Raw genomic sequence first — 12,199 nt, forward strand, 5'->3', positions numbered from 1 at the left:
AATGTTTAAAAAGAAAGAAAACAATCAGGACATCACAAATTATAGATATATCCTCTTACTTAACATTTAACATTACTGATAATACAAGCCTAGTAGTTGACTAGCACTTTACACTTGGGAATTTAAGATCAAAAACCTTGGGTAGAATTTAGCAACAAAAAGTTCTGTTCACACAACATTTTTGAATCCTCTCTTCCTTCCTGCCTCCCCTCAAAATCTGCTCAAGAGATTTGAGAGCAACGGCAATTCAAATTCCATTACCAGAAATGATTCACTAAATCGTAATATTGATTTTAGTTAGATTAACTTAAAATATATTTTCTTTAACATCATCAATACAAAAATAGCAGAACCTTAAGATAATTGCTGATTGTCAGAAAAGTCCACAAATTATTTGGAAAATAACCTCAGACATCATACAACTGACATTCCATTCCAAAAAAGTAGTTTTTCTTCTTCTTCTATTCAATTGTGTCTAATTGTTAGAGGCTGCATGGAGAAGTCCCTACAGTTTTCTTGGCAAGGTTTTTCAGAACTGGTTTGTCATTGCCTCCTTTCTAGGGATGAAAGAATGTGTCTGGCCCAAGATCACAGTTGGTTTGTGTTTAAGGTGGCCCTAGAAGTCAGTCTTTCAGTTTCTCACTTCTTGTTAACCATTATACCAAAAAGCTTTTTATTTTTAACCAAAGTGCAAAAACTTTATACAAAGTAAAATAAAAATGTATACTTACGCAATTTTCTTGCATGTAGCAAGAGCACAAAATACAATATCATTTTTTTCGTGCCACTGACACCTAAATATAAACCATATTTTTATAATGAATCCAGAATTTCAAATACATATTGCAACAATTAGACAGAATTTGGAATGTTAAAAAAATGAATAATGTTGAGCTAATGCATGGGAACCAACACTAAGTACAGGTGCTCTTGCAATTTTCTATTTAAATAGTTCAAGATTTTTAAACATTTTCAAAAGCATCTCAAAAGTCTAGGTCTATTTTAGCTAGAAGACTAAAATCAAATCTACTTAGGTTAATCTTATTTTTTTCTGCATCAAAATATAAAACTTGCTAAAAAGGTAAATTTAAAATATACATGTGTACATATTTTACACATACACAATATCTAAGTATTATAGTTCTATTGAAAAAAATAACTAAAATCACTCCCACAGTAATTATTAGCTGTTCACTCTATGTATAAATATAAAACTTTTGGCAACTGTTTAACAGATTAAACATTATACTTCTTGTTTTGACTATTTTGTTAAATCCCTTAAACCAGTGCTTTCCAAACTTTTTCTTTCATTACCCAAAATCATTTATCAGAAAGTCCTATCACACTTCAAAAACTGATCGTAAGTCCTTTCTGAGAACCGTAATAACTCTGAACGGTTACTAAATGAATGTTAACTTGAGGATAACCTGTATCATTAAAAACAACATTGCTGAATGATCTTTACGTTGTTTCAACAAATTATCCTTGATAATTTCATTGATTTTCATCTTAATAAGAATACTTTGGGAGATGTTCTAATTTAGTGCACTTGGCAAGTCAATTTAAATATGCCTGTTATGAGGCATAATAGGTTTGTTGGTACCTAAAGAAAAAATATTTTTACCCAATTTGGGGTAATTTTCCCAGATTCCAGAAGCACTGCCTCAAAGAGACGACTTTGTGCTTTTGCTCAAGATTTACGTAATGTACTTAGGTTATTATACATTTTTATCCAATTCTAGTCATGGAATACAGGTAGTTCTTGGGTTACAACCCTAATTTCTGTCACTAAGCAACACAGTTAAACAAAACATCACAAGTGGGCTACTTAGTGATAGGAGCCCAGAATGTAGTTGTTAGGCAAGGATCTAACATTTTTCCTGCCCTAGATGAACTGCCTCTCCACTTCAACTCTTCCACCAACCTATCTCCTCCCCCATCTCTGTTATTTTGATGTACTTGCCCAGCATGGATAAGATGGTAGGCATCATATTCTACCACCTGCCTGCTGCTGCTGTTCCCCATCGCCCCAACTAACCCTTGTCTTCTTTGCCTCACCTCTCCTCTACTGCACTCTGACAGCTGTCACAGAGTGGGCAGTGACTCTGTTGGCACTAGATTCATTTCCCCCACACCCCATCACCTTAGCTGCAGAGCTTCTGGTAGACCTGCCAGACACCAGCAATCTCAGCCTGTCACTGGCCTAGAGAGGACTCTAAATGCTCTGCATAAAATTCTATTGCTGTCCTGCACAAAAGAGGAAGCTATCTAAAGAGTAGCTCTCTGGATCCTGCTGCCCACCTGGACAGGGCTGCAAGTTCTCCATGCCACTTGCTGGCCTGGGTGAGCCTTCCACCGAATAGCAAGAAGGGGGTATTTTTGCAAGGAGCAAAAACTGCTGAAGTAGGATAAGTCCACCAGGAGCCTGGCAGTTAGGGAGGCACTGGTGAGGGACACCCTGCAGAGAGCATGGCTGACAGAGGCCCCATGCAGTAGATCTTGAGGCTGGTTGGTATCAGTGAGTCCAGTGGAGGACAGGCAAAACAAAGACAACAGCAAATGTAAGCTGGGAACAGAGAGGGCAACAGTAGAAGACAATGGATTTTTCATCTCAATCATGCTGTGTAGGGTAGCCAAAAAGACAGAAATATGGGGAGGGGGAGGAATAGGTGGGAAGGTGTAACTGAAATGGGCAGAGGAGGAAATAAATGTGGGGTTCTGGAACAGTCATAAATGCATGTGGTGGCAAAACAATTATATACAGTATCAGCGTGGTATCTTTGGGAATCTTAACCATCAAGTATTAAATTCAATTACTTGAAGATTTTTTTCCCTCACCGTTCACAGGAATAATGCATCCCTTCATAATTTTAAAAGTACTCTATTCCCCTGCTAATGGTCTTGTATATTCTGAGAGTTTCAAGATACAAACTGAAATAATTATTTCTATGAACATTATGCAGTAAGGTAAAGAGTGATCAAAACCATATTAAGGTGTAATTTGAAAAAAAAATGTTATTTAGAGTAGATAAAGCATGCAAGAGAGAAGCGCAAATTTATGGCTTTTTCAGAATGTGAAAAAAAAGGGAGAAGATTAGAAAATATACCTAGTATTTCCTGAGTAATCCCACATGGAGGCATCCAGTGTGTTACACACCCAAGTTTTAGAAGGTTCTTTTTGAAGTTTCTGATGATACAGTTCCACAACAAGATCCTCCACATTTAAAAGCTTTAGATGATTGACTGTGCCTATTAAGAAAATAAGTTTTAACATCAAGGCTATTAAAAGATATGTGTAACAATATTTTCTCTATTATAAAGGTAGCAGTTTCTTACCTGTTTCTTTAGCCATATATTTTAGGCACCAGTTAACTCTGAAGAGATCATCAGACTACAAAAATAAAAATTTGGAATTAAATATCTATTTACGTAGATACTGAAGAGAAACAGAAGAACTTGCTTTCTCTTGAAATGTCTTAAATCTATTATGGCTGCAATTTACTTAATTAGATCATCTTCACATTAAGATTAGCTAAAATGCCATTTGATGCATTCTGCACATATGGATCAACAGCCCCCAAATCTCCAAACAACAATAAATACAAATAATTATGTACAACATAATAGAAATTTATAAACTACCAATGTATTACACAAACTAAGTATTCAAAACCAAGGAATAAGTTATTAGAATGATTGCCTTCCTATGCCTTTGTCAACTAATTTTTAACAAGATTTAATTATTTTTGCCTCTTTGAATTTTTTTAATTTTAAAATTTTAACTTAACATTTCAATTTTTATAGTGTTCTATATTTTGATACTTTATTGTACATTGCCCAGACTCCCTCTTTGAGGAAGATGGACAGTTGAGAAATGTAAAATATAAACAGACAGGCAGACAGTTGGATAGATAGCACATGAACTTAAATGGAAATGATTTTGATACCTACGTGAATCTTTTAATAGTGGGTCAAATGTTGGAGATGTAGTGCTCAAACTTTGACCTTGGTTTACATGAAGTTAACAAGGATTAGAATACTTAAATAATGGTAGAAACATCAGACACCTCTCTACTCTTAAATGTTTGAGGAACAAAACAGCCAAGAACTTTTTTTAACTCTGAAAGCTCAGATTAGATGAGCTTAACAAATGCCTTTTAATTAATTAATGTAAGCAAAAGGCTTTATCACTGTGGATGAATTCCTCTATGTGAAAACATATTTGGATGGATATTCTTATTTACTTCTCAGAAATTTGAATGTCAAGTCAATGTACCTTACAATATACAGATGGCCAGTTGCCCCTTTGTGGTTTGATGAACGCGTATAGGTCATGCAACACAACTGAGTAACTTGCAGTTGTAATATCAAATCCAGATATGGGAATTTTATGAGTAGCATCACCTAAAGGAATATTTGAAATATTTTAAGATGCAAAGTATCATTCATACATATTCTAATCTTAAGCATACTTATAGATTATAAGTTCTATATATCAGCTCTATGATCAAAGCTCAAATATCTTAACCATTTGATTTTTATTAAAATATTCAATAAGAACAAAACTAGTCTCATAGACAAGTAAAAATGTTTGTCATAAACGTACAATAAAATGTCCCTATATAAGGCATCTTTTTGAAATAACATCATTTGAACTCTGCTATATTATTGATTTAAAGTACTACCCATAAACACAGTTTGCTTTATCATTTAGGGGAAAATTCTAGCTTGAATTTTACGAAAAAATGTAATATTAAATGTTCAATCAATTCTGTAGATCAGATAATACAAGTACCACAATGAGAGCTAAAAAAAACTAAATGAAAGCTTTAAAAAAGGTATATAATTGTGAGGTTGCTGACGTTTCTTAACAATGGCATGCTACACTGAATAAATTATACAGGTAAAATCAAATGTTTCAGAAAATCGGATATAATACCCAACTGCAATGAGGAAAAAAATGAGTAAAAATTTATTCAAATTTCTTGACTAATTCTTTGCTTCAGCTTTTGTGCAATACTCACCTGCAGCCTGGCAATGAAACCGAAAACCTCGTGGTACTTCTCCTGCAGAACACCAAAATCAAACAAAATATATTAACTTTGTAGGATAGCTAAATTGTTACCCAAATACCTATAATTTACTGTCCCTTCACATTCAGTGCCAACTTCTTATGGTCACTGAATGAGAATTACCTGTACTTCTCTTCCAAGACATTAGCCAAATTTTAAAAAATAAAAAAATAAAGATCATAGGAAGTTTGCACTGACAAGACACTTTTTTTTCTGGAGATATAATATTTATTTGATCATGATCAATTAGTCAGAATAATATTGTCAAAGAGTTTTGGCCATTACAATTTTTATTTTTTCAGTATGCAGGAGTTACTAAACCAGATTGCTTGAACAAACTGAAACCTATTTCTTTTAGACTAGAACTAAATCTCTATGCCCCTTCTACTTTCAGATGAATCAGAACAAATTCATTCTCTCCTTTTTTCAACACTCACCAGGATTTATAAAATGATGCAATTCTGCAATTATGCCATCCTTAAGTGAATATCTGATACACCCAATTTCACAAGGGAGGAAACGCTGACTACAGTGAGGGGGCAACACTCCATGACTGAAGATATTCAGAAAGTAGAACGGAGTTTCGAGCACAACTGGAAAAAATTATTTAAATCAAATTAGCAATATATTTTATGTGAGATATATATATATGTATGTATGTATGTATGTATGTATGTATGTATGTATGTATGTATATATAAATGTATATTGCTTCTAGATGACATGGGAGGCTCAAAAATTTAATAAATAACAATAAATATTTGGTATGTTTAAAAGCATTTTAAATACCTAATATAGGATTCTAGCTTTCACCCTAGAAAACTGAATATTGTCTGCATTTCATTGACTAAAATCCTGGTTTATTGGCCTAACTATTAAAGTTACATTTCATATTGTTTCTCAATCTCTGCTTTTATTAAAATTCTTGAAACATTTAAATGTTAAAACAAAACAATACAAAACCACAAATAACATGAAATGATTTATAATTAAAAATAGTTCATGGAATTAATGTCAACTCATAAAATAAGGATTAAGCAGTTACCAATGTAAACAAAAACACAAGGTCAAAATAACTTATTCCAATACTAATTACCATTTGTTCCAATTCATTTAGTAGTGATTATCTCATCAGCTCAATAGCTTTACTTGACCTATCCTATAATCAGGCCCTTTTCATTCGTTGCATGCTGCTACATTTCCTGGACAGTATTAAGGCCTTACTTCATATACATTTCATTTTTATAATTTTTCCTACTGTTTCCTTGGGACTTCTCCTGATACATATATCATCACTTGACTCCTACCCCATTCACAAAATATTTAGACTAAACTGCTCAAGAGATGGGTTGTCTTTAAGCTATACTTTACCTTGTTCATACTTAAATGGACTTGTAAGGTTTGTAACAGGAATCGTATCCTGACTTTGAGTAGGAAACGGTACTGGGACTTCTCTAGGTGGCTAAAAAAAATAATTGTTCATTCAATATTTACCAAATCAAGAAAAAACATATCTAGAATGTTCCTTTCTAGGCACAATGCTATGTTTGATTTGACAATATACATAGAAACCTGTGAATGAGCTTATGCCATGATACATACCACACAGAACTATAAGAAAATCCTCTACTTAACGAACATTTGTTCAGCGATGGTTCTAATTTATGATAGCACCAAATGAAAGGATGTATGACCTCTGCCTGAAGTTACAGCTGCTGTAACACCCTCACAGTCACATGAGCAAAATTCAGGTATTTGGCAATTCACCCATCCTTATGACTGCAGATTGTCTATCTTTCTCCATCCCATCTTGGGCCTGTTTGGGCATTTTTTTCCTCTGTACAATCCCTTCAGGCAGGAATTGTGTAGTCTTCCTGCACGGAGGCTGCTTGACACAATTGCAGAAGTCGGTGCCATTTTGGAAAATTCAGGAGATTTGACTTTGGAATGGAGAGCTGGCTACTCCATCCCTTGGCCTCCCTATGTAGTACAGAGGTCATGGGGCACAGTCCTGAAATGGGCACCGTTTAGGAGTGGTCATAATTCATTGCAGCTAGATCCAGTAAGGTGAGAAGCAGGCCCAAGGCCTGTGGGGACTCAATGGGGAAGGAAATCAGACCCAAGCAGAACACGGGGTGTTTCAGAGGGTAGGTGAGGCCTAGGAGGCCATATATGAGTTGAGGAGGTACTGTAATGGGATACTGAGTTAAACCTCACCGGAGGCACCGCATGCTCCTTTTAACAGCCCACATATTCGCTTAATAACCATAAAGAGAGCAGGAACTGAAGTCATTAAGTGATCACATGGGCACCTGACTTAACAACCATCATGACTTGTGACTGTTAACAAGCAGGCTCTGTTATGGCCATAAATCAAGAACTACTGGTATATGGAATTGTCATTCATGTAAATGTGTAGTTGTATACATGTATATGTGAATGCAATAGTAACAGCATTATTGAATTTATTATGCGTATATCTGTTTATAATATCTTCATGCAAACGCAGCAGGGCTAACACTATCAAGAATGCTAGGCAACTCACTAAAATAAATTAAGTTTCTAGAAACATTGCTTTAAGCTACACATACATCTGTATGTTATCAGAATAGGAGCCATGCCATTTGCCTTTCCACAGTTGAGCAAAAAAAGTCTTTAGGAATGGAAGGACAGTAATACCTCTACTTTTACATTTTTCCTTCTATTCTTGTAATTCTGAATATCCTTGCAGGGCCTAGAAGTAATTATATCACATATTTCCAAACATTACTAGAAACCTTGCTATTGAAACTTCCCTTCTATTTTTAATAGAGTAGCAAGGAAAAAATTCAATGCATAAATATGACATTAAGGCTCTAATAATGGGAAAAGTGGAAAGAAAATTATAAGCAGCAAGGTAGATATAGACTCCATCACAGTGGCAACAGGTGCATTATTTGGGAGACTTGAAAAAAAAAGGTTATGGATAATCATAAAAAAATATATATGGTTGTCAGGCATCAAAAACAATTTGATAGCACATAATCATAGGCTGCTAAATAACCACTGTAGTTATCTTCATATTTTTATAAAATTCAATCTACTGAGATGAATCTAGGCTAATCTGCTCTCCATTACAAACATGGGAAAAAATGCAGAATCCATCCAACAAAAACCTTCACTCAATATCTTTCTCTAAATACCTACAGATAATTTTTATTATTTATTCTCCAATTTAAACTCAGCTGTGCTTGAAAATAAGCATATTTACAGGCTTTACATATTTCATTCTTCTATTTACCTTTTCTACTACTACTTCTGACTTGGTAGCTTTCCACTGACGAGCCATTTCTGCATACTTTTCTTTTTGCTCTTCATTAAGCATCTTAGGAGTAAAAAAACAATTAAAAAGCCTTGCGTTATCTATTAATGTTTTCTGCCAAATCATCCACTGACTTAATCCAACAGGTTTTGGGCAGTACTTATTTGGGAAAGTAAAACATGCTAACTTTCAGTCTAGTCAAATGTTAGATTAAGTCCAGTAACTTCCATATGGTGCTCTTTCCCAAGTGTTATGTAATAGGTTAACCCACATTATTCTCAATACTGTCAGTGAAAGGCTGAAACATCATTCTAAGAATTATTTTAAAAGTAATGCATCTTTTTTCTACATCCAAAAACTGAGGTAGGAAACAATTTATGTACAGTTGTGCTGCCTAGAAAACAGGAGTTTTCCTTAGGCATGAAATGATTATGGGCAGAGTCTCACTTTTTCAACCCAATTCACCTCTCAGGATAGTTTCTTTGGGGAAAAATAGGAACAGGGAGGTGTATTAGGTTTGTTTGCTGCCTTGAGCTTCCGATAAAATAATGTAGGATAAAAATCTAACAAAATAAAATTCTATTTTATAATAGTGAAATTACTATTGCTAACATTAAGCATTCTAGCAATGCAGGAATATTTGGAAAGCAAATCTTGCTTAGGTCAGAAAGCAAATTTGCCAGTCCCATCAATATGGCTAAATACCAGGAATTACAGTGCTTGGGAAAGTTTACTCAGATCAATTCTGTTGTAAAGAGTTTAAGCAGGTGTTCACATTTTGCAGCTTTCCTCAGCAAGGTTTGGAAAGCAGCAAAGAACAAAAATGTCTTAAATTTAGGAAGAAGCCTTTTTTTAGCAATGAGCACGAAGCCCCATTTCAGAAAGACCTGTAACTATGGCTACCAGATCTCAGTTGCAAAAATCTAAAAGAAACCGACATAACCATCGGCTTGATTTTTGCCCTCCAGATCTGATGGCTTTATTTCTTAACTCTGCAACCTTCCATTGCCTCACTTTAACGCATCTTCTAGCGTTATCCAAAGAATCGTAGTGGCGAGATAAAAGATTTCCTAGTATTATACTAGGAACGGTCGGACTACGTTATAAGACGCTATAAATAACGAATAAGGAAATATCAGGTCTTTTCAACTTGAAGGGGTGGCCATTTCCAAGACTCTCTCTTCAGGTCCCCGGTGCTCCCTCACCGCCCAGGCATCGGAGCAATACGGAATGGCGCTAGCGACGCTAGTCACAGTCAGGCCCTGCCGCTTCAGTTCCGGCAGCTTCTCCAGCACGAAGTAATAATAGGCGTTGCGCGATCCTCTACGGCTCGCCATTTCGCACCACGCCTGCGGAGAAATAAGCGGGTAAAGAGAGGGGCGGGTCGTCTTTTGAAGGAAGAAAGGGCCAATCCTGTTCCGCCCTTCTGTGTCCGAGGCAGCACGTGGCTAACGAGAAATAAAAAAGAGGGGCCGAAGGAGTTAATTGGTCGCCTGAACAGTCGGGAATGATTTTGCTGTCTTCATTCCAGGGTCTTTCAAATTCCCCTCCCCCCCCAGTGACCGTTATTTAAGGCTTCCTTATCTGGGCTGCAAAAGTCGGCTCGATCGCTTTTGGGAGGAAAGAGATCGATTTTTTATAGCCGAAGTATTGTAGCTCTAATAACTACCAAGAGTTCAGTTTTGAGTTCTGTCCCAATGCCTAGCTAGGGTATTGGAGAAAAAACGGTTATTTGTTTGGTTATTCAAAAATGGGTGAGAAAGCAACCGTGGTGAACAGACTGTTCAGTATTTTAAAATAAAAGCAAAAAGAGTACCTTTAATGCGAACAAAAAGGAAAGGACCGAGGTGTATAGTCTGTTCAAATGTTTGTTTTTCTATTCTTGCTAGAACAAACAACATAATGTTACCTTTGGAGAGTAAAGCCCCACTCCCACTCGTTAATACTGTAGAACCTTTGGTGGAAGAAGACTATAAAGTTAACAGTATGGCAACAGATCTAATATAAGGAGGATAGAAACCAAAAACTCACCTCCGCAATTTTTTATCTTGATTTACTTACTGAAGGAATCAACATAGCATATTTTATTTTTACTTATTCATTCATTCATAGCCATCTTTTACCACTTTTATAAACAACTCAAGGTGGTGAATATGCCTAATACATCTTCCTATTTCTTTACCACAACAATCACTTTGTGAAGTGGTTGGGCTGAGAATGATTGGCCCAAAGTGACTCAGCTGGCTTTCATGTCTAAAGTGGGACTAGAACTCACTGTTTCTTGGTTTCTAGTCAAATGGAGCTTGTGGGCACACACTTGCCCATTGCTTGTGCAAGTGGGGATGTTCATGAGTGCACTCGCAGGCCATTTCCAGGGTCCAGTTGCAATCCCCTTATGGCCCACAGGTTGAGGATCCCTGCCTTAACAGGTAAACCAAGCTGGCCCTATTAATTTTTTTATATTTATTTATTTGTTAAAAGAAAAGTCTTCATTGGTCCAGTCCAAGCTGGCAATAAACAAAATGGAGACTGCTTTAGAAAGAAGGTGTAGTTTATTGAAGAGCAAAGTCAGACAGAAGCACCGCTCTGGGAAAGCTGACCACTTGTTGCTGGGAGTGGTAGGTTTTTATACCTTCCTGGGCTTTTGTGTTTGGAGTTGTTCCTGTTTGAGGCTTTGTATTTCCTGTGTCATGTACTTTGACCTGACTCTGAGTATGCCTTTCTGGTATTCTGATGGTGCTGGGTTAATCCTATTATGTCCTAAAGGTTATAACCTGTCTCCCCGGGCTGTGGCTGATGGCTATGTCCTGTATTGGGTTTTTGGGGGGTGAGAGGTTGTTGATTCTAGGGATCTTTGTCTTTTTAATCACATCAGCTCCAGCTTCCTGGCTCCAACATTCTTGAATGGATTATGATATCTGCATTTCTACAGAGGCTGGTTTTTGTTTGGGTGAGGAAGAGTTGGGGCTATTAAGAAAAACTGGGCATGCTTTTCTGCCTTTTTAAGATTCTGTGAGGAAATATATTCTGCCTTTTTAATATTTCCTTCTCTGGGGAGGGCTGACTTCCCACATATTTATTTATTGCTACTATGGACATTGGGCCCCTGCCGATTTGAAGTGCTATTAATTTATCTTTGAGCCAGTGAGAAAGTACTTGGAATTTAAGCCTGTTTCAAATCACTGCACTCACTCAACTTACTTCTTGGATGGAGATTGAAGCATTGGGTGTGTTTACATCATTACTGAGAGTGTGAATTAAATCCAAACAAAGATTATGATTATGTGCCATCAAGTCAATCCTTAGCAATCACATAGACAGTTTTTTCCAGGATAAGACAAAGGATTAGCAAAGCAATTTTATAATTTTATAGAAAGGAAATAAAAATATATAATTTATTCAACTTATAGGGACAGGCAAAATCTATCTACTAGTTACAGCATGTATGATAAGAGTCCAACAGAACATGTTCTTCATATGTGCCTAGAAAGAAAAGCAAAAGGAAATGGCATTAAATAGCTCTTCATTTAGGCCTTAGTCAATGAGGAGTGAGACCCTGGTTGCATCGTTCTTATCAGTTTTTATCTTTTTATGTTTTATTGGTTTGATGTAATTGTGAGCTACCCAGATTCATTGAAAATCAGGTGGCATACAAGTTTAATAAATTATTATGTTAGCAATTTCTTAGAGAACAGGCAGAATAATAGAGGAGACACAGAGAAATTCTATAAATCTGTACATAACTTTCTAGTCACGTTCCACTGCCTCTTTGTGGACAGTAGATCACAATGTGTCTTGAAGATAACTCATGACAAATAGTTTTTAC

General features: G+C 36.0%; 2 protein-coding genes across 5 annotated transcripts in view; one reads left to right on the forward strand and one right to left on the reverse strand.

The window, feature by feature from the left end:
• Positions 1-691: 691 nt before the first annotated feature.
• Positions 692-9,740, reverse strand: LOC120315439 (protein maelstrom homolog). Of its 2 annotated transcripts, none has more exons than XM_039359768.1 (9): positions 9,579-9,740; positions 8,353-8,436; positions 6,444-6,534; positions 5,510-5,665; positions 5,025-5,066; positions 4,277-4,404; positions 3,337-3,391; positions 3,108-3,249; positions 692-794 (listed from the first exon to the last, which is right to left on the reverse strand). In XM_039359768.1, exons 1-9 carry the CDS (start codon positions 9,708-9,710, stop codon positions 728-730), a joined length of 897 nt encoding a protein of 298 aa, XP_039215702.1. In that variant the 5' UTR covers positions 9,711-9,740; the 3' UTR covers positions 692-727. The 2 variants fall into 2 exon arrangements, with proteins under 2 accessions (XP_039215702.1, XP_039215703.1); XM_039359769.1 differs by lacking the exon at positions 9,579-9,740 and adding an exon at positions 9,388-9,570.
• ILDR2 (immunoglobulin like domain containing receptor 2) overlaps positions 9,624-12,199 on the forward strand; it is a 68,642-nt gene continuing 66,066 nt past the window's right edge. Inside the window, exon 1 of one of the 3 annotated variants that reach the window (XM_039359761.1) lies at positions 9,624-9,740. Coding sequence is in view for 2 of the 3 variants with exons in the window: in XM_039359757.1 (XP_039215691.1) it covers positions 10,670-10,802 (133 nt within the window). In the remaining variant the exon portion in view is untranslated. Of the gene's footprint in view, positions 9,741-9,977; positions 10,803-12,199 lie in introns of those variants that run through there. The other 2 variants (XM_039359757.1, XM_039359758.1) reach the window with 2 other exon arrangements.

The sequence above is a fragment of the Crotalus tigris genome, unplaced genomic scaffold, assembly GCF_016545835.1.
Source record: "Crotalus tigris isolate CLP2741 ecotype Arizona unplaced genomic scaffold, ASM1654583v1 scf7180000019120.420415, whole genome shotgun sequence".
In the NCBI taxonomy this organism is placed as follows: Eukaryota; Metazoa; Chordata; class Lepidosauria; order Squamata; family Viperidae; genus Crotalus; species Crotalus tigris.

Coding starts and splice junctions, on each gene's coding strand:
- LOC120315439 (XM_039359768.1), bottom strand. CDS start 9,710: ATGGCGAGCCGTAGAGGATCGCGCAACGCCTATTATTACTTCGTGCTG. Junction 8,437..9,578: donor ATTGCTCCGATGCCTGGGCG/GTGAGGGAGCAC, acceptor TTTACTCCTAAG/ATGCTTAATGAAGAGCAAAA. Junction 5,666..6,443: donor TCCATTTAAGTATGAACAAG/GTAAAGTATAGC, acceptor AATTTTTTCCAG/TTGTGCTCGAAACTCCGTTC.